We start from the raw sequence: 21,805 nt of genomic DNA, 5'->3' as shown, positions 1-21,805 counted from the left end.
GGTGAAGACACTGTTGGTACTGCATGTCATCATTCTAGTCTCAAAAGGCAGCTGAGAAGGAGGATATGCTTTTATGTGAATGTTTGCCCAGAGTCTGTTCACCAGTGGAAACGGGAGGGTTCAGGCAGCAGGCCCATAGAATGGTCAGCCAGACGTGCAGTAGCACACAAATCTTGAACCTTGGTGTTGAGTGCCTTTAGACATATTTCTTTTTTTACTGATGCATAGCGGAGTCCTTCAGGCAGTAAACTACAAGACTTTTATGGTCAAAGGAGATGTTGACTTCTGGTGATTGCAAAGACTTTCTCCAAGGGGGTGTTGTGAGCTTGAGGCTATGTAGTATTGAGTATGTGCCGAGTAGCCTCTTGGTCCAGGTGAGATGCAAGTGCTGCTGAAGCTACAGGGGTAGGTGGTACTCTGCTGCAGTACCTAGTGCTTCATCAGAGTCTTAAACTTAGGGAGCGTGTGTGCCTGTGTCCCTGCTTTCTCCTTCTGCTCATTTTCTTTTTTGATCTTGCAGCAGTCTTGATGGTGGGCTTAACAGTTCTTTCCAGTCTGAACAGCAATCTTTATCTGAAAGAAGAGGTCCATATTCCTTTTTCTAAGGAAGTCTTATTTCTAATGCTTTCTGAGAATCCAGAGGACATGAATAATCTTTTTTTTTCTTGTCCGAAATGAATTTGGATCTTTTTTCCCCTCGTGACTAATTTGTTTGAGATGCCAAGGGAACAGGAATGTTTAAGCTACCAGAAATTTTGGTGTTTGTACCCCATGACATAATATAGATTCCTGATGACAAGCAATGTTTCTGTATGAGATGCTCATAAGTGATCATGAGGTGAAAACTATTGGCTTTGCTGCTAGTTGTGGCACAGGGAAGCTCTTAGGTGAAAATGGAGAGTTTAAGACATGTTTGTGCCCTTCCATGAATACTGCTGGTAATATCTTATCAAAATTTGAGAGGGGGAGATTTGAGGGTCTTACAGAGACAGGCTGATCAGAATGAATGAACTTCAAGATAGTTGTGCTTAGCTGGAGCTGAACCAGTCAAGCTTACTCTAGCCTTGGATTCAGAGTAATTCTTGTTTGTAACCTGAGAGTTATGCTCCTGATAGCATTAGTTGTGTGTGTAGTACATCCAGGAAGAACTTGTGCTTGTCTGATCTCTCTCCAGCTGATTTAAAGATGTGTTATGTAGATGCGGTTGATGGATAGTATCAGCTATGTGAATTTAAGCTTAAATATAAGGATGGTATCTTCACCACAGCAAGCTCTACAGACGCAGAGAAGTGGAGGAGGGGGTTGTTTTGAGCGGTTTAGGTAGACTTAATCAGATGGGGGAAAAAAAAAGGGGGGGAAGGAAGAAGTGATATTGCTGTGTTTTTTCTTACTGGAAAAAATAAGGCATGGGGAAAAACTAAGGAATCTCTTATGCAAGATGGTGAGTCTTGTCAACAGCTTGAAGTTACTTCTGTGTTTTTGTAGTAATAGCGCATGTGAACTATAGGTGTGCTATATGTTTTAGATAAGTAGAAACTTTTATGCCAAGTTGCCGCAGAACACATGCTTGTGCATTATGCCCTGTCGACAAGTAACACGTTTCCCCTGAGAAGTTTTGGTGCTTTTAAAAAATTAAAAAATTGCACATTTCAGTTGGGTTTTTGAGTTCTCATAAACCATGGTTATAGCTTGGCTTTATCAGTCGTAAGATAGGGGGATTTCTCAGAAATACATTTGTCTCTTATCTGTCCAGATTTTGTATAACTTTACACCTGATGATGAGCTGCATCATCAGATGTTAGGCTTCTCCTGAGGAAATCAAAATCTCTTTCCATACTGTGTGTGCCTAGGACCATCAAGGTCTATTCCAGCAAAAGTATAGTTTATTATGAACTCTCTCGTGTTCAGAACTACAAATGTTGATCCTCATGGTCACATAACATGTATTTGAAATATTTGGAAAAGTAAATAGACCACTCACTCTCATCAATGCTTGTGTTATTTAGCTGAAACAACTGCCAAGCCCACCTAGCTCTGGCTAAAAGACAGAAAATTGTCTGGCTTAAATGTCCCCGTTGATCTGCTTTTGGGTTGACATGCAGATTTTCATGTCCAAAAGAAAAGAAGAATTAAATGTTCATTCAAGATGTATGGAGTATAAATTAGATCAATATTTCTTTAAAAAAAAAAAGTATTTTGTAAAAATTGTAGGTAATGAGATTAAAATAAGATTTGTTTCCTTAGTGAATTTGAAGGTTCTGGGGAAAAACAGTGGAAAAAAGTGAAAGTAACAGTGAAGACAGTGATTTGTTTACAGACACAGGGGAGGTGGTTCACTTGCTGTTGAAATGGTTGCTTTAAGAGTTAGCTGTGAAGAAAAAGTCAGATTTCCTGGTGGCTGATCTTGCTTTTTTGCCATGCATGACTGAATTTTTTTTCTCAAGTCAACGTAGTTACCAGTTCTCTCTTGAAGGAAGATCCATTTTGTAGAAAGAATGTATCAAGCAGTTTGGCTTACTTCTGGGAGGCACTAACACTCCTTCAGATACCTGTTGGTTTTGATGTTAGCCATTTAGATTTTAAAAAGTAACTATATGCTTGTCTCCTTGTTCTTTGTAAGTCTGGGACCTTCAAAATCGTGGTAGTTTAGATGTGTTCATGTAAGCAATCTGCCTCCTTCCTGGTCCTATCAAGAAGCCTGACAGAACAGCTCTTGAGTCTTTGGCATGCTGCTTATTTAAAACTTGGATTCAGAGAGTGTGTGTGAATTCAGGTTTGGTTGTTAATGTTTCAGAACAGGTTTCTGGATTCTTTGGCCTAGTTTTCCAACTACTTGTGCTCAGAGAATGGGGACAGAGTTCATGATAATTAGCCATTCTTTGTTGAAATGGCTTTTTTCTTCAGTAATTACTTCTTATAATAAATTTGAATTTTACTAGTGGCTATTGCCTTACTGAAATGAGTATCACTTAAATGTGTTTAAGGTTTCTGCAGTTTAGTTCCTGCACTCCTATAACACAATCTTAAAAAAAAAAAAGACTTTTGCAGAGGCCGGGGTAAATATAATCTCATTCAAGTCTTGTTCATTGCACATTACTGCTTTGCTGAAGAAGTCCGTTTCGAAGCAGGTTACTGCGTTGTGTAAAGGGTAGGTGCTAACAGCTTTTAGCAGCCGACCGGCTGTGTAGTTAGAGCTACTGATGTTATAATCAATCCTGTGCTGGAATCATCTGATAAAGGAGTTAATGCTCATTTACTACCTTTAGAGCATGAAAAGCTCAGGTAAGTAGCTCAGGAGCACTAGTGCTTTTCCTTGTTAATTTTGGTCAGTCGGTTGCAGAGAATGTGTGACAAACAGAAGGAAATCACAGCTGATATTAAGCTAAACTTAGGAAAAGAGGTAAGTCTGGCTGTGGTGTGTGTGGGGGGGGTATGGGGTGTTTTTTTGTTTTGTTTATTTTTTGTTTAATAAAATCTCACCTTGGCTCTTTCTTCTTGGCAGAGAAATTTCTCAATGTCTGTAAACAGTGCAGCTGTCCTGAGGTTGACGGGACGAGGAGGAGGAACGGTGGTAGGGGCTCCTCGAGGTCGAAGTTCCTCTAGAGGTCGAGGTGAGCTGTTAAAAGATTGGGATGTGTTACAATATATGAAGAGGAGATCCAGGTTAAAGCTTCTGAAAAATGTTAGGTGTAACTTATTTTTCCCTTAAGACTTTAACAATAGCTTATTGGAAAGATTTCAGAGAATGAATACTGCATTCTTAGTGATCATTCTGTGCACCTTCTTAATACATATCTGGTAGCTGTGTTATATGACTTCATCAGTTTAGGTGTGGGGGAAAAAAAAGGGTAGTTTTGAGGTGGAATAGAAAATTGCTTGCTTCAGAGTTGTTAGAAATAACATTAATAGAGGTATTAAACCAACTTACAGGGAAAGAGGAGAATCCATAAACCTACTTAAAACATTCAGACTGTAATAGGTGGCATTCAATGTTCTGAAAAGTCATTTTATCTATTAACATCCCCAGTACAAACATGAAAAGGTTAATGGAGAGACATAATTTAATTTGGGAGAAATTTGAGTCTTGCCAGTTTTAGTGCATCGCTATAATCAATGTCCCATCCTGGGTCACTTCAAACATTTGGAAATAAATTGAGCAAATGTCCTCAAGTAGTAGATTCAAAGCAAGCTGTTAATGCCAGAACTTATTTTGGTAGTTCCCTTTCAATGTGTGTATGACTGTGAACACTATTCTGAGTTTTTTATATATGAATATGCCCTGTTAATGTATAGAATACTAGGAGCTAGTAACTTGGGAATATCTTCAGGAGTAATTAGTTATGTAACCTCTGTCTTTGCAGGTGCTTAGATGAGGTTTTTCTAGGGGCCCTATCTAATTGTAAATGTCCTTAAATGGAGATATTTTCATTAACATCTTTGGAAATCATTTCCATGCATAATTAAATGCTTGACCAGAATTTTGCTTTCATTTAATTTGTGTTCTCATTTCTGTTCCCTTTCCTTAATCCTGCTCCATTCTTTGCTTACATCTTTTAGATGTCTGTAGATTGCCATCTGCCCCCTCAGGGCTGTTACTTAGCTAGGGTATATGCATTTAAACTTTTATAGGACTCTCTCCTGGTTTCCTGCTGCTTCCCCTTCCTTATTTATCATTGTCTTTGCTGCTTAGATGCTCAGGGCTTAGTTTAAAACAAAAAACAAAAAAAAACAGAAAATGTATTTGTCATACAGGTGTGGGGAGAAACTCTTATTTATCTGTACCTTGTTACATTTCTGTTGTATATTTGAAAACTCTTGGGTTTTTGCTGTGTGCCTTAAATGTGCGTATTGCATTGCTACCATCCATGTTTCACTTTCCCTATGAACACATATTATTAGCTATTTATTTATAAATGTTTAAGGCTTAATTCTACAAATGCAATGAACACTGCTTAAAATTTGGTGATTTGAGCTCATATGAGCACAAGTGTGCTCTCTGGTGTTGATCTGAGGATGTTTTGATCACTTCTAATTTACCTAACCCCGTTTATCTTTTGTCTAATTCATTTTCTCCTTCTTTTGTTGCTGTAGGATTAGCAGTGGTTGTCATCCTTACTCAGTGAGCAGTGAGTGTTTTTTAATCGCCCCCACTAGTTTCAGTGAGATGAGAGTTAGGTGTGGCAGAATATGGCTCCTAATCCAGCAATTCTTTCATCAAATCTATGGATTGAAATTTTGTTTGGCAATAACGTTTGAGTACACTTCTGTGGACAGAATTTGTTATCAAGACTTTTTGAAAACTTTTACTGCATATATTCATGTTTTCTCATACTTCATTTTTAAGGTATATTCAAAAATATTAGCTTAAGAACTTTGCAAAATTAATCTGTTGCTCACTTATTTTAGTTTTTATCCTCATTTGATCTTTTTCTCTAAATTTGTATGAATCTTTGCACGCTGTACTTGTTAGGCTACGTTGTCATTCTCATCTCCTGCTAAACTGTAAATGACACTTTCCAGGCCCTTGTGTCATTCACTTCTCATTCTTGATACAGTTAAGTTATCAATTACTGAGGGTTCCCTCTTTAGCCATCCTGGTTGCTGCTTGTTTCTTCCCCTCTTCCCCCTTGCTTTCCGTGAACAATTAGCCTTCTGCTTTAGGCTTGATGAGTCTTCATGAAGTTTCTATATCTCTGCAAACAAAACAGGGTTTCTGCAAGGACCAAGCTGTAGATTTTTAACAATTACACACCTGATGTTCTTTTAATTAAGGACTTTGTGTCTAATAGTTATTTATGAAAAGCTCTGCATAGGACTACTGACATCTAACTTTGAAAAGTAACACTTTGCTTCCAACAAGCTTTAAATGTCGTTCTGCTCTGGCAAGTGAGGATGAAAAGGACTTGTGGAATTTGTTTATAGTTGGTTCAGTAAATGAATTGCCTCACTTAACAATTGGAAAGCATTTTTATTTGTAGCCTCGCAAAATCGCCTGGTTTGAAAGGTTATCTGGTGTTTTCTGATGTTTACATCATTGTATACAATAAAGCTGCTGCTGATCAAATTCAGGCTTCAGCTGTACCAAAACAAGCTTGTTGTCTTGAACAGACTTGCACAATAACAACTTCAGGGAAGAATTTGCATGTATGATTGGATTTGTTAATTAAGTTCCCTCACTGAGGCAGTGATCATAGAATTGTATTACAGCGTTCAGGAGGAGGTGAGAGGGAACGTGGGACACCGATTAGTTAAGGGATGACTGAGTAAACCACTGGTAAAGATTATTATTAGAACTAGAAATGTGATTTCAGTTATCACTATTTAAAACTATGAAGCAGTATTGAGTAAATATTTTCTCAATAGTCACCCCGAGTCATTCTGACAGTGAATGCATTTTTGACATCTAGCTGATGTAAAAATGATTGCTATGGTTCCTACCATGGAAGTTTCTCTGACTTTAATTTTTTTATGACAGCATGCTGAAATACAACTCGGTGTTAATGTTGAAAGCATTCACTGTTTAAAACTGTCATCAGTAACGTTGTATGTGTTTTGTGTGGGGACGTAAATCCCAAACTTTTTCTTTAGTTCTGAAGTTCTAGTCTCTAAAGGAACCAAGTTCTTGCACGTGACCTCTTTTTCTAATTGACTTGTTTTCCTGGGAGCTCCCTGCGGAGTGCAGTTAAGCCCTGTGCTTTGTGCTTGTGGGACTGGAATGTCAACATTCATGAATAAGAGCCTCAGACGAGGAGAGATTTAAGTAGCCTTTGGACTGGATTGTAAGTTTACAGGCACCTTGTTTTGTAGCTGTTCTCCTTGGTTAAGGCCATTATGAGGGCAGCTTCGCTTCCTACTGGAGCTTTTGCCCCCCCCCCCCCCATGATGTCTTCACTGCTCTTTGAAAGAGTCCAAACAGTGTGAAAGTGAAAAGTTCTAATATACCCCCAAACAGCTGCACTTCAGCTACAAGTATCCTGCTATTGCCACATACTATTAGGACTGAGATAGTAGATCCTAAACTCCAGTCATGCCGTAATTACAGGAATTTGCTCGTTATATTGCTTTGTGTAATGACAGAATGGCAGTGTATACTGCTGCTTACCCTCTTGCTTGTATCTTGTGTGCTTTACTTAAGTTCATGCTTGTCCATTTTTCAGGTTAGAGATTTCTGGCTGTGCGCGCAGTATCAAGGGGAATGAGGTCCTAGGTCTGAGGTTTTTAAGGGATTGCTGAAACACAAATGACAGAACTGCTCCAGTCAGTTCTTACATGGTTTATTGACGTGTACTGACTTTGCATTCTGTTTTGCCTGTTCAACATCTACATTTAGACAGTTTGTTCTTCATATGCAGACACCTTTTGGAAGCAGCATTCTGTTTAAAATAAACACATGGTTCTAGATTTATTAGCCACAAAAATGTCAAATAGTGCAAAGACACAGGGTGGCAAACAGGGTGCTTTTGTGCAGCTTTACCTCTCTGCAAGCTTTGCTGTTTTCATATGTTATCAGAATTAGCTGTATCCTAGCATGCACTTTCTGGTCAGACTAATCTACTTAATACTTGCTGAATAACTGACTTTTATACACCATGGTTTTCTCTGCCTAGCTGTGTAGTTTTCTGTAGCTCAGTAGAAGCTGTTTCAATGTACAGTATGGTTTTACACAGTGGCCTACTTGCTTTCTGCTGCAGTTGTACAGGTACCTTGTACAGGGTGCTGTCGAATGGCCGCGTCCTGATACTGCACCCAGACAGTGTCCCTTACTGAATGCAGTCAAGGAGGGTGGCAATACAACCGCGGCTTTCCCAGTATCCTCATTGGCAAACGCAGCTTAAATATGTCCTGCCCTGTGCTGTGGGGTATCAGTACTGCCAGGAGCTGTGAGCAGCCCCGCAGCCAGCCTTAAAATGAGTTGCTGAGATCATCTGATGTGAGATCATCTTTTAATTCAAACCATTTCAAAGGTTGAGCGCAACTGAAGTGATGTTGAACTGTGACATATAAAGGGGCGTAGGTGGAAAGAGATTTCTTAAGCTGTTGTTTCACATACTTTTTAAGCTGGCATAGGCCATGCTGCTGTTAAAACAACTCTGATTCTATTCTTATGCTTATACGTGGCATTTGCCTTATTTGCTGATGAAATCCCCAAGTCACCAGCTGTCTGGATCTGTTAGTTGTGTGACTGTGATATTAGTAATCAGTGTGCGTCCATGCTTTCTTACACTGCAAGGGGAGCACTACAAATGTTGCTTTGTCGCTCACTGTAAAAACAGGAAAGGGCAGCTGAATTTGTTTCTGGTGGAAAAGCGCATGCGACTTTGTCTCCCCTGCCTCAGAGAAATAAAGTGAGTCAGTGTCTTCATTCTGCTTCGGCTCTGGCTGCCTGTGGCTTTCTCTTGTGAGCTGCTTCTGCATCTTCTGCTTCGTTATCTCCTGTGAAAGGGAAGAAGAGAGCCTTCCTGTAGTGAAGGAACCAGGCAAAGGTTGACACTGCGTAAGATGAGTAAAATTTCCTGGGCCTCATCTGTGAGGAGTCACAACTGAGTTCTTTCCCAGCACCATAGGGGACCCATAAGTCCATAACTGAATAAACATCATGCTGCTTTTTATGCTGTATCACTTTTTCTTACTGTATTTTGCCATTAAAATTTACTTCTCACTCATGTTTATGGTCAGCCTTGCAGTATTGGATTTCCCATAGTGAAGGTATTCATGTTTCTGACTAATACAGTCCTAGGCCTGATACTAACCTCTTCTTTTGGCTTGAGTACTAAGTCAGCTCCTGCCTCTGCCTGAGCTTGCATAAGAACAGCTGTGCCGAATCAGGCAAAGGCTTCATTTAAACCAATAGTCCATCTCCAGCAGTGGCCAAAAGCAGATGCCTTGGCAAGAGAATAAGACCTGGGCAAAAATACCAAGGTGGCGCTCCACAAACTCTCAGCTTCTGAATGTTCACCGCTTGGTGCGTTCCTGAGCCAGGTGTGATTTCTCTGTGCTTAGTAAATCTCAGTCCATTTCTCTTTCATGAGCTTGTCTAGTCTTCATCTGAGTTTTTAAACTTTAACCATCTGCAACACCCTGTAGCAAGGAAGTCCGCAGCGCTGTGACAAGGTCATCTATGGCTGAACTCCTTTGCTGATGCTAGGAACAGAATAGTTTTGCCCAAAGAGGATGTTTAAATCCAGTTTCTGAAGCAGAAGTAGGTATTATACAGACAATTTTATGCAACTTTCTCATCCATCTCTGTGACCTGGGCTGTCTGATACGAAATTAGTATGAGTTTGAGGAGCCTGACTGGATCATCTGTGGATCCCTTTTCTTTTCCTCATTGTCTAGAAAGAAGTTTTTATACAAGAGGTTTGGTATAGGATTATAGAGCAACTGTTGCAACTGCCTTAATTCTTTCCATTATTTTCAGAGGCTCTTCTCATAAGACATTGAAATAAGGCACAATCCTTGATGCATCCTGAGCTCTTTGGATTTCAGATGTAGAGGTTGTTATTGTTACTTTCTTTTGAAGACTAACGGGATTGGAGTCCGCTCTCAATTTTCCCAGGATGTTTGTTTCATGTTTCATTTGGTCATTCTGTCCTGTCTTCCTCCTCCAGATGCCAGGACTGGTTTGCACCTCATCCTTTGAGGTAGTGTTTTCTTTGAGCCAGAAGGAAGTGTGGAAAGTGTGTGATAGTTTCACAGCTAAGAATTCCTTTTGCCAGGTGTTCTTTAGGTTCTTGAACTTCTTTAAGAGTCTGACAGTAGAGGCTGCATATATATATATGTAGGCAAGGAATTATCATGACAACCAGCTGATCAATTTGTTTCACTTGATTAGTCCTTCTGATCCTTGAAAGGTGGCTGATAAAAGCCTCCTACTTTTGCTGCTGCAACTGCAGCACTGTGAGGTAGTGTTATATGCCTCTTTTTAGATTTGGATATTTACCCCAGCCGTTAATCTAAGCAGTGCTGGAACTTTCCCAGCAGCTCTGGGGATGTGTGTGTGCATATGGCTTTTTTTAACCAAAATATGCTCCCCCACCACCACCACTGAAGATGTCTCAAGGTCCTTTACTTGAGGATACGTCTGAAAATCTGGCTTGAGATTTGCTACTTGGTAGGAAATTTCTTGAAAAAGTGAGGAGATGACTTTTTATTCTATAGTTCCTGGGATTCTTCATGTCGTCTTGCCAATATGCATCCTGTGATCCTTCTTTTTTCCCCACTGCTCCTGGGGGAGATTTCTCCTGAGGATCACTAGAAATGAAAGAACTAGGTGGTGAAGCTTCCTTCTTCCCTCTTAACCTTGACAGCAGTAGTTAGGAGAACATCTGCAGCACAGGTATGGTTATTCTGGATGCTGCTATTGGAAATGATCTGACTTTTGTGAGCATTAAGTGCACATGTACCCACCATGGCAAATGTGTGGACACTGTGTGAACAATGCATCCTTGTTTGGTAATTTCTGTAGGGTAAGTATCTGTTTTATGTTTTTCTGTATAATATTTATTACAGAATTGTTTGCCTGTTCTGTCTGATCCTGTGCTTCTTGATAAGAGTTCTTTACATAAGACTCTTGTGTCGGTCTTTGTTCCTTTTTCCCTTTGCCCCAAATAATTTTACTGGGGCTTAATATCCTGAGATCAGTTCACAGGGACTTGTGAAAAGGGGAAACCTACCTGAATCTCTCAACTTTTATTATTATTTGTTCAAATACTTGTGTTTTTTGTCTTTTCAGGCAGAGGCCGAGGAGAAAGCGGTTTCTACCAAAGAAGTTTTGATGAAGTGGAGGGTGGATTTGGGCGAGGAGGGGGCAGGGAAATGCACAGATCACAGAGTTGGGAGGAAAGGTAACAGAAAACTCTAGCTTTTTAAATTTTGTACATGCATCTGCTCAGCTTCCATTTGTGCCTTGTGGCTTCATAAAAACATCTCAGGAAAGGTGCTTAGGCATACCTGTGAGCGAGTGTCTGAATTTCTGAGGTGGAGCCAACACAGTGATGTTTCTAGAAGCTCAGGAACAAGTTTAAAAATATATGTGTTTTTTGTTTTTTGCAAAGAATTTTTTTCTGAGTTCCTGGAAAGAAGGAACTGCTTCAAGAGAACATAACTTAAGGGAGCTATGGTAGAAATGGATAATCTCTGGGTGAAAATATGTATTGCTAAAGGATTTACTTCAGTTTTAGTCTTGACACTGTGTTGATGGTATTCAGGGTAGAGTTTCTGAAACATATCTAGTTGCCAGAAGTTGCCTGAAAATTTTGATTGTCACTTAGACCTTTAAAGATTCTGTCCATCAAGGCCTGATTTGAAAGGGGGGAAAAAAAAAAAAGCAGCCGTACCTAAAACGAATGGAGCAGTTCCAAAACCTTTTTTGAAACTTTTATTCTGCCTTTCTAGGGGAGACAGACGCTTTGAAAAACCAGGGCGAAAAGATCCAGGTACGGTTTTGTTACTGTATGGGCAGGAAGCGGGAGGGAGGAGCAGGGATGTGCTTTGGGGAAGGGGCCTATATGTACATAAATCCTCTTTCTTACTGCTCCAAGTCTGTTTATTGATGTAAGATTCATGGTACTGTGCCAAGTTACTCTGAATGTATTCTCAAAAGTGTTGTTTTTTTTATTTGTATTGATTTAACAATTAGGGATCCTAATGTTTTAGAGAAGAAAAATCAGCAGAAGGTAGATCTGCTTATTCAATTAAAGTGCGATGCTCACCGTTGGAATTCAATTCCTGTACACTTGTGAAAGGAGACTCTATTGATTAACAGGTGCTCTGTGGGAATTTGCCTTTTAAATGCAGCTTTTCAGCATTCCTGGGGTCTGCTATTTTGATATCTGGAACTACTTGGCCACGTGAACTGTTTAATTTTTTGAATGCTTACTTGCATGAGGTAGATCCTAACAGCAGCCTCTTGAGGTTCCTATTCTTTAATTACTGTCTGTCAAATATGCCTAAGTCATCATACAGATCTTCATACAGCTCTTCTGTTCAGTCAGGTTATCATCTGTTCCCCCTTCCTCCCAGTAGAGCTGAGAGTTCACCAAGAAGTGTACCTGCCAGGTGGCTGATACTGTTCTCTAAATATTTCACGTTGGCCACTTTCAGGCAGAATACTGGATTCTTAATTTTGGCCCAGTATGTGTATTTGAATATTCACCTGAACTTTAGCTGGAGCAGATTGTCATCTTGGAGATGGAATGGATCAATTTAGGTAAAATTTGTATTCTGTTAGTGGTACAAATCTTAAAGGAAATTGTCCTATATCCGCTGAATATATTGCATGCGCGGTGATTTTTTGCTTCCTATGATGGTGCATTGCTTGTTTTCTGGTGTGACCTTGCTCTGTCTCTGTGGCATGTCTCCTAGTGTGCAGCACGGCTGTGCTTAGCGAGAGGTTTATGTATGAGTAAAAACTTGCTGATGGTGAGGCTTGCCTTTTTAGGACCCAGAGAATCTCTTTTGGCCTTTGCTGAAGGAGTCTTAGCTAAACATCCTCCTTTACTGCATGTGTGGGTAAAGCGTAGGCCAGAAAGACACTTGCAGATTGGATTTCAAGACAAAAACACTTAAAGAGATTGAGTTGCAATTAGAAGTTGATGGGGATGTGTTTAACATTCCTGCTTAGCTGTGAGTATCTTTTTTAGGGAGGGTACTGTAAGTTTCTATTTTAGTAATTTCCCAGGTTACCTTGATGGCCCATGCCCAAAAGTCTTACGCTGCCTGCCATGTCTGCTTTCAGAGCCCTCCGAATCCTCTGTGTGGGGGATTTTTTCGTATAATTTAAAGGGTGCTTCTATCTTCCTGCTTTTTAAATTGAAAGATGACAAAACCAAGAGACGCTGCTAGTTTTCCTCACTGTCTGCTTTCCTTAAAGAAATTACTCCTAAAAATAACTTGATATTGTTCATCTTTAAATGGCAGTAGTGAAACTTCTGTCTTTCACTGTCTTATATTTGGACATCTTTTGGGAAAAAAAAGAAAAATAGAAGAAATAGGTACTGTTGAGATTTCAGGACTGCTTTCCACCCCCACCCCAGAAAAGGGAAGCTATGTAAAAACAGTGCAAGTAATGTCTGCAACAGTTGACTTAATTTGATTTATCCCCTTCCTGTCCTGTTGCCAGCCTCTTCCCGTTGCAATAAAATTGCAACATTTCCAGGTCCAGACTACAAAACGTACTTAACTTCTGGGTAAGGTTGTGATTAAAAGTATTACATGTCACTTTAGGATGAGATTTATCTCTCCATTGGCATTGCAAAGAAATTAAGGTATGCAAGATGTCTGTACTGAAGCAGACTTCTACCAGAACCTGGGGGTTAATGCTTTAACTCCTACATAGCATGTCTTATTTGTAACAACTGCTAGTGATCAGGTCTCTGGAACGTATTTTCTGTGCTCAGTCTTTTGGAGAAGATAGTATCCCCTTGTGTTTTGGAAATCCTGATTCATCCTGAAGGGTGGGGTGCTTGTTCCCAAGTCATGAGACTTTGTGTAGTATCTGCCTGCTTCTGAGAGTCTCCTATTACTCTTCTAGTTTGATCTTACTTGGCTAAAACCTCTATAACACACAGTATGATAGAGGTGAGAGTTGTGTAAGCCTTCTGAAGTTTTAACGTAAAAATTGTTTTAACTGTAGTCATCTAGGTTTGCTTATCACTCTATGAGAGATTAATGCCCCAAAAAGTGGGAAGTCTTTGTCTCTCCTCCTTACCTTCGAAGAGAAATAAGGTGGTGAGCCCAAAAAGATTAACAGAAGGTGTTGGTCTGGGTTGACTCCAGCTAGGTTAATAAATAGTTATTGCTATGTAAATGTTTTCCAGTAACAAAGTGATACGTTGGGTGTAATATAGGGATACAGATTTGCCTAAAGAAATCCGACGTTAATTCCTGCACATTAATGTCACTGATACAGTTAAGGCAGAAAGGTCAAGGAGTGAATTGACATGGAAGGAACTTTTTCGTGGCTCGAGTGACTCCTCACAATTTAGGCTGGCCAGCTGTAGCAGGTGCATGTGTTGGTTTCTGTTATCCTCATTAAACTTAGTCAGGGATTTTAGTCTCTAACTGTACCATGCTTCAGTTTCTCATTGCTTTTTTCCGTGGGGCCTTGTGTTAGCCTCAAATTTACTGAGTTGCCAGCTTGTTCATATTCTTTGTTCTGGGTGAGCACATTACAGATTTAATAAGAGATCAGATATGAAACTTTCATGGGTGTTCATAATGGATGGCAACCCAAGAAAGCCTCAATTAAAAATCATGACATTAAAAAAAGCAGCAGGCCTTCACTAGAGAATTATTTCTCAAATATGATCAGTGTGCAGAGTTCATAAATTCAGACTAAAGATGCACAAAGTATCTGCGAGTTTGTTGCAGGTTGTCACAGTTGTGACAGGCTTCCTTGAGAACCCCAGCTTGCTTCTGAAAGGCCGAGGCCATTAGCTGAGAAAACGAGCGAGTTGTTTTCTTTGTCGTGGATGTCTTTTAAGACCTGCACAATTGCCACTTAATTTTCTGTGCAACCTCTTGACTAATGCCAGCTTAGTAGCTGAGGAGATTTGATTAGTAACCAGTAATTATACACTTGTAATAAATAATCATAATGTACATTAAACAAGACATGTGGAAAGGCAGTTGTGGAACCTGATTGAATTCTGTTCAATGTGTATTTATCACTCATGAAAACTTGAATATAAAAAGGGTGTTCAAGTGAGTATAAAAAGAATGTTCCAGTCCTTTGAATTAAACTTCTACTTGCTTTGCCTGCCTTGTTTTCCTTCCCTTCATGAATAGCAAGAACTATACCTGAAGAAGGTTCATCACTACCTTGCTCTTGCAATGTAGGTCAAAGCAGAGGATGCAGTTTTGCTGCATCAGAGCTGAGCAGCAATCTTTCCAGGCTTGTATCCTGATCTGGGCTGTGGCGTTCTCAAATACTTCATGGAACATCTGCGGTTCACCAATTCTGCGGAACTGGAAAAGTAATAGGGGTGTTTTGTCTGGCTCTGATTCTGCAGCTGTTCTGAAGTAACTACGCATCGTTCTGTCCGTATGTCTAATTTGCTTCAGTAGCATTCTTCAGCAGTAAATTCCACAAATGTGATATTTGAAAAGTGAGTCTACGGTATATTAAGCATAATCTTTTTATTTGTACTTGTTTCTTTAATTTGTACCTGCCTTTAAACCAGATCTGTAAATGGAAAATGATTTTAAAACAGGACAAATTTAAAGTCGTAAGTCGTCATTTAAAAACTGAACAGAGCAGTCCATCCTTTGTGATTAGACCTTCACTGAAATTAGAAATAGCTTTTTATAGCTTTGGCTCTAAATGGTGAGAGTACAGTGCTGTCCGGTTGCATTATGCATCTGAACTGTAGAATAATCAGTTTGTCTGATGCTGGAGTGTGGGATGTATGGAAAGCCACTGCTTTCCGCAGGACACTGCTGCGCTTTTCTAAATGGGTATTTCAAACTTGACACAGTAATCTGCTCTGTAGCTCTTGCACTGATTCTTAATTCATAAAGATTTTCTTTCTCAATGTGTAATATTGAGAAAAAATGTGAAAATAAAACTATAGTAGCAAATATTTGAAAATTGCTGGTACTGATATGAAGGTGGGAAAGGGAGCTTTAAACTTCATATGGATGACCAGCTAAGAAAAGTTAGGAATGAAGGCAATATAACTTGATAATGTGCTCTGCAAATGCTACAGTATTCAGGAATGCTTTTATGTAAGATTAAATTCCAAAAAAGAGATTTTGAGAGTATCTGTACTAAAACCAAATCAGTCTGAGTTCTGGAATGTAGGAAGGCAGTATCTGAACAATTTTGGAACAAGAGCTGGAGTAGAACAAAAAGAGACAATCTATCTGCCTCATTCCCCTTCCCTCTGGGAAATGGTTGTATGGGGTTGCTGCTTTCCATTTCCAAAGAAAGGATAATTCTGTAATGACTCAAGCAATTCCGGGCACAGAAAGGTTATGCTCTGCTTTTAGTCATCTCTTTATAGAGCTTTGGAAGTGTGGACCATAGGACAAAGCAGCTTTTTGCTACTCTCTTTCAGCTTGTCTGTGAACATGGTTTGATTAACTTAGTTGTGGGGTTTCAGCACTTCAGTTAAACAGTGATAGCTTCAGACTACTTTTCTTGCCATTGGCCACTTCACTGATGTTACAAGGAAGCCTGGTAGTGTATTACACTTTTGTCAATGAAAGTTAGTGTTTATGCCATCTTTGTTTCTGGGAAAAGCCTTTTATCTTTGAAAGGCAACATTTACTTTATTTTGATATTTGGTTATTCATGTATGAACACAGAATAGACATTGCTTCTCTTGAGAGCCTAGAAATAATTATTCAGCATTCTATTTATATTTTAGCTGCTTAAATTATTTAGGAGCTTCCAAATAACTTCTTAATTGCAATTGGCTTTTGAGGCATTTAAATACAAAAGTCTCATTGTTTGTTTTAATTTTTTATTTTAAAATCAATTTAAGTGTCTCTTCGTAAATGATTTCTGTGCTGTGTGTACAGAAAAATATTAATGTTAAAAAGCATAAAATGTGGATGCAGTTCTACTTCTCTTGTGGATATAGTGCATCCTTCTGGGTCAGACTTACTTGAGACATGCAGTGCAAAGCTGAGCACACAAATGTATTGTCCTTTCCAAAAAAGTACACTAATGTATTTAGAATGCTCTGTTTTCTATTGCTAAATAATTTATTTAGTGTATCCAAATATGAAAAAAACTTACACTGCAACGTTTTTATCATATACTTCAAGATTTTTTTGATAAAGTCTTTGTAGACCTGTCTTAAGATGATATATTCACCTCTTGCTTGGCTGAATGAAGAACTGCGGTTAGTATTTACAATTTCGCTTAATAAGCAAGCACAGCAGGAGTACTTTTCACTGCCATAAAAGCGATTGGCAGTACTTTCTAAGAGTAAGTTCAGCTGTCTGAAAACTGATAAAACCCTGTACTCCCAAAGGATTAAGAGAACGGGGAAAATGAGGATCCTGGACCAACTTGTGTTGCTTATACCAAACTAATGTATTTACTGAATGACCCCATTTTGGTTTTGAGAGAGATTTTTTTTCTCCTTTGTTCCTGTCCACCTTGCCACAAGCTGGTTAATTAGTATTTTGGTGAGCTTCGGGAGTTTTGAGGTTCTCTCCTTTCAGGGTCAGCACAGCTTTAATCATAGTCTGGTGAGTTCAGCAGGTAGCTCGTTCTGTTTCCCAGAATTTTGTACTGTGATTCTTGAACCTGACTTTGTTCAGCGCGGTTAATCCAGCTGCTCCTCAGTTTACACAGGCACACTAGTTCTCTTTACTCTGCATGTCATGTTGTGGTCAAAGGATGGGAATATAGGAGAAAGATCACGAGAAGATCACAGGGAAGGAAGGAAGGTTGTAAGTGGAACCTGAAAGTTAAATGGAATAATAATTAAAAAAAGGCACAAAGTTCAAAGTCTGTTGTGTCTATTCTGTCAGGCCAGTCTCGGAGAGCTGGAAGCTGTCAGCGTGCTGTCCATTAATGCGGATCTCCTTGGCAGTCCTTTTTGGGCTCTTTGAGTCAGCTGCAGCTGGGAGCTCTGGAATTGTCTTGTCAAAATTCTCCATCTTGATCTGATATTCCCCTTTGGCACTGCGGGCCAGCGTGGGGGCAAAGCGATGGTACAGCATGATCTCTGAGGGGAGATAGGACGTCCTCCTCTGACACATTTCTCCTGTGCCTTCCTGCACAGCCGACAGAAAGACCACTAGCTCGAAGTGACGAGTAGCCTCCCTCTGGAGGAGAGCAGCGAGGGGACTGGATGGAGTGATAGAGTGGTAGTAGGTCAGTGGAAAGATGAAGAACGGACACTCTTCAGAAGTAATACTGTCCAGGTGAAAGTCAACGCTAGTTTGGTGCAGCTGTCCGTTCTCCTGTTCTTGGTAAAGAATCGCCGAAATCTGGACGCTGGTGAGCGGGCTGGAGCGGGTGTTGGCCACCTGGAACGTAAGGTGCGGCGTGCCCTCGGCGTGGCTCACGACAGCGGAGCGGGTAAAGCGGATGGAGAACGCCCGATTCTTTGGTCGGGCGATCTTTGCCACGAAGGCACCTGTGTGAGAACAAACAGAGAGAACAAACTGAGTACGAGCGTGGTGCCTGGGTTTGTCTCCTACCGTCTCTGAGCTGTGTGAGACAAACCAAAGGAACAGGAGGCTTAGTAAGGGGGACATGGTTTTTTTGGCCTCAGCCTGCGTATTTTAACTGCTAGTTTTAAAATCACTGGCATCACATTAAATCCACTGTTTAAAAAAAAGTATGACTTTCCTGAAATGCTTCCGTTTCTACACTGTATTAACTTACTTATATTTGGAGAGTGAGCTGTTGCTATAGGAAGAAGAGGTTTTTTTGCTTGCCCCTATTTACTCTTTAATTGGCCATAGTACCTAGTCTTGGTATGCTACCTCTTGAGAAGCTCAGTAAAGGAACTTTTGTATTTTTTTTTAAGTCTATTGAAATATCTTAAACCTGAAAATAATTATGCATAACTTAAAATTACTCCAATTACCTGCCAAATACCTGTGACATTCTAAAGATTTCCATTACATTGGCTGCTGAGGGGTACTTAAATACTGAATTAAAGATTAATAAGAATCATCAACAAAAATACTTCAGCTAGCTTTAAATAGGCAAAAGTAAACCTTAAAAATGTTTATCAAAACAAACTAACTTTAAATATTGTAACTCAATGCAAAGAACTTGGGGAGATCATGGTACAAGAAACAAGTGGTTGAAAGTCATCAGTGAGGAGCCTTAAATAGCAGCCAGTGAATAGTGGTACTTCCTACTTTCTAGTGCAGAGCTCAATATCATATAACTTACACTTTTTTTTAAGTGTAAAGCGTTGACTGCCTTACATAGCAGAAATATTACTCTCCTTTTAGTAACTAACCTTGATTCTTCTTTCTCAGGAAGATATCAATATGATCACTATTTATTTCAGGCTCTATTTCTTACATATTATACCTATCCTATCTGAAGGATCAAATATGAAGGATTACCTGTGATGAAGGCTTCCAGCATGAGCCCCAGGACCATCTGTATAGCAAGCAGGGCAATAGCGCTAGGACAGTCCCCGCTTGGGAACATAGTGCCATAACCAATAGTGAGTTGTGTCTCCAGTGAGAAAGAGAAAGCAGCTGTGAAGCTGGTGATGTACTTGACACATATAGTGTGGTTGTCAGGTGGAGCATCGTGGTCCAGCTCCAGGTCCCCATTCATTTCGGCCAGTAGATACCAAAGCACTGCAAAGACTAACCAGTGAATGACAAAAGAAGCAGAAAAGACAAGCATCATCCATCTCCAGCGCATGTCCATTAATATTCCCCATGCATCTCGTAGGTATGCCAGACCTTTTCCTTGGGCACTGTCCATCTGGAATGTGCTGTGTCCGTCCTTAGTGACCATCCTCAGGTATCTTTGGGTTAGGAGGGGAGCGCTAGACTTGGTGTTATTGCTCTCTAACGTATCTGTTCTCATCTTCTGGAAAAGAGGAAAAAAAAGAAAAAAAAAAAAGCTAATTTGATACAATCCAGCATATTTGTAGTTTGCCTAATGTTCACAGATTTTGACACATCAGCAGGGGTCGAAAAACTGCAGCCAACAAAGGAGGGCTTATACATTGCAATCCAGAGAAGATTAAGTCAGGAGCCTGGAGTGGAATTTACCACTGTTTGTGGTAATACTTTGAAAAAGATTAGGTTTAGAAATCTGACTGCTTCTAAAACTTTCCCTGCTTAGTCATTTAAATACAATTTTCATACTTTACCCCTCTGAATTTACATTTCAGTTGCATCTTTTTGTTCTTGTGTGTAGGTTAGGCATGTTATATTTGAAAAAAGTAATTGAATTTTGTCTGCTTAATTAAAACAGCTTAATTTTGCAGTTTCTTGTTAGCAGAAGAGTATAGTAGTTTACCAATGCTAATATGAAAAGAATGTATATTACATTATTTCCTTAACACGTTCATCTGTTTGAGGGGAATGCTGTAATTTACCTCATTTGCACTGAAATGTATTTCCTTTCAGGCTTTTCTAGCTCAGGAAGTGACTGTTGTCTGTGCCCACCATGTCCTGTTAAGCAGAATTACAGTATTCGGGGCAGAGCTGCTGCTGTGACTCTGAGGCCATTCATGTAAGGATGGGATAAAAAGAGGGCAGGAAACCAATACTGAAAATATTCCATGATATAATTTGATATTTAGTCTACCTAAACAGTATATTTTATTAGTGACCAAATATGAAAATAGGACAGCAAGTGTGGGAATTAGAGGCCAGGGAGGTAAAGTTGCAGATGTGGGAAGCAAAAAGGAAACTTTTGTGTACACTATGTGTTAGGCTCCTTTGTTTACTTTTTAATCTCAAAACAGAATGACCAGACTTCTCAGTCACTGAGCATCTTTGAACAGACACTGGCCACCCAAATCCGTAAATGGTATAAATGCTGAATGTTTAAAAGTTCAGCTGGGACAGATTAAAATAAATAGGAGCTCATGTAAGACAAGAGAGTTCATAAAGTGTAGGACCTATTTACAGAAGGCAACAAGGCAGCTTGTGCATAGAACAATAAGAGTTTTCACAATATATCTCAATTCTGCAAGTCATAAATGTACATGGTATAGTCAATTATGTCTACATGTTTCTCATCAATTATGACCTTTCTCTAAATTGCAGTCTCTCAGTATGTTATTACCAGTGTACATACAGGCTACAGGAATCATAGATTTATTCCAGGAATGCTGTTTTGGTTTTAACCTGAAAAGCATTAGATCTGAGAGTCCTGAACTTCAGAATGAATTGATGAAAGGTAAAAATGTTTCATATGATCTTTGATCTTGTAAACCAGCAATTTTCATGACTGTTTACTTGATCTTTATAACAAATTTTAGTATGTAGTAATTTCAGAACATTGTTTTTACTTGTTTAATGCATATTGAAGTGTAAGAATTAACATCACAGTGAATAAAGTTAGCTAAATTCTCATTTTTCTTTCCTTCTGTAGATTCTCAAACCATCCAAATATTTCTCCTACCCATACTTTAATCAAAGGAGCTAGAATAGTTCATTGCCTGAGTGGGCTTCTGTGGGTTTTTTCCTCCTTTTTTTTATTTTCCCCTCCAAATCTCCTACAATGAATATTTCAGAACTGCTCCCTGTGCCACAGGCTGCTATGAGCTCTGAGATTCTCCTGTTTAACGATACCAGGCTCATTTGCTTGGAGAATTCTGGTCATAGTCTCTTCAGTTTATAACACGAATCCTAACCCTCCCACCCCGTCATTTGAGTTTCCTCTTTGGTCTACTGCACAGCTCTCGAAGTGACAATTTTCAGTGTTGCTGCACTGCTATAGAATTGACAGTAGCCTGAGAACAGTTTTAAATGCTTCGGGTACCAGGTGTTCAGAGTTGGAGAAGGGGGATGTCTGAATGGGAAGGGTGATGGGGACCACGTGCAAAATGAGCTGTGGACAATACCACAGGAAGCACTGTCTTGTTTGAATAGAGGAGATTACAGAAAAAAGACTGTGGGTATAAACCTCATGCACTCTTGGGGGGAAAAAAACAAATGTCTGTGTGTATAAATTCTTGCTGTTCTGAGGACAGTAACTCCTTCATAGCTGCTTAGGTTTCAAACTTAGGTTTGCAAAACAGACATGAGCAGTGAGAATTTGAATCCGATATTGATTGATTGTAGTCCAAAGCCTCTTTTAGTGTTGCATACGTTAACTATGATTTTCTTTGTAATGTGTTACTTTTTTTGG

The 21,805-nt window shown here is 39.5% G+C and overlaps 2 protein-coding genes across 12 annotated transcripts in view; one reads left to right on the top strand and one right to left on the bottom strand.

The window, feature by feature from the left end:
- GIGYF2 (GRB10 interacting GYF protein 2) overlaps positions 1-21,805 on the top strand; it is an 80,239-nt gene that overhangs the window by 18,384 nt on the left and 40,050 nt on the right. For all 11 annotated transcript variants that reach the window (XM_067302024.1, XM_067302023.1, XM_067302026.1 and 8 more), the window contains 3 exons: positions 3,503-3,611; positions 10,733-10,844; positions 11,395-11,435. In XM_067302024.1, coding sequence (XP_067158125.1) covers positions 3,503-3,611; positions 10,733-10,844; positions 11,395-11,435 — 262 coding nt within the window. The remainder of the gene's footprint in view (positions 1-3,502; positions 3,612-10,732; positions 10,845-11,394; positions 11,436-21,805) is intronic.
- KCNJ13 (potassium inwardly rectifying channel subfamily J member 13) lies at positions 17,476-19,651 on the bottom strand. The gene is made up of 2 exons (XM_013942657.2): positions 19,048-19,651; positions 17,476-18,098 (listed from the first exon to the last, which is right to left on the bottom strand). The coding sequence occupies exons 1-2, from the start codon at positions 19,523-19,525 to the stop codon at positions 17,476-17,478; spliced, it is 1,101 nt and encodes a 366-aa protein (XP_013798111.2). The 5' UTR covers positions 19,526-19,651.

Source organism: Apteryx mantelli, chromosome 9 (genome assembly GCF_036417845.1).
Source record: "Apteryx mantelli isolate bAptMan1 chromosome 9, bAptMan1.hap1, whole genome shotgun sequence".
Classification (NCBI taxonomy): domain Eukaryota; kingdom Metazoa; phylum Chordata; class Aves; order Apterygiformes; family Apterygidae; genus Apteryx; species Apteryx mantelli.
Note: the sequence above shows the minus strand (reverse complement) of the source record. Positions and strands in the feature narration are given on the sequence as shown.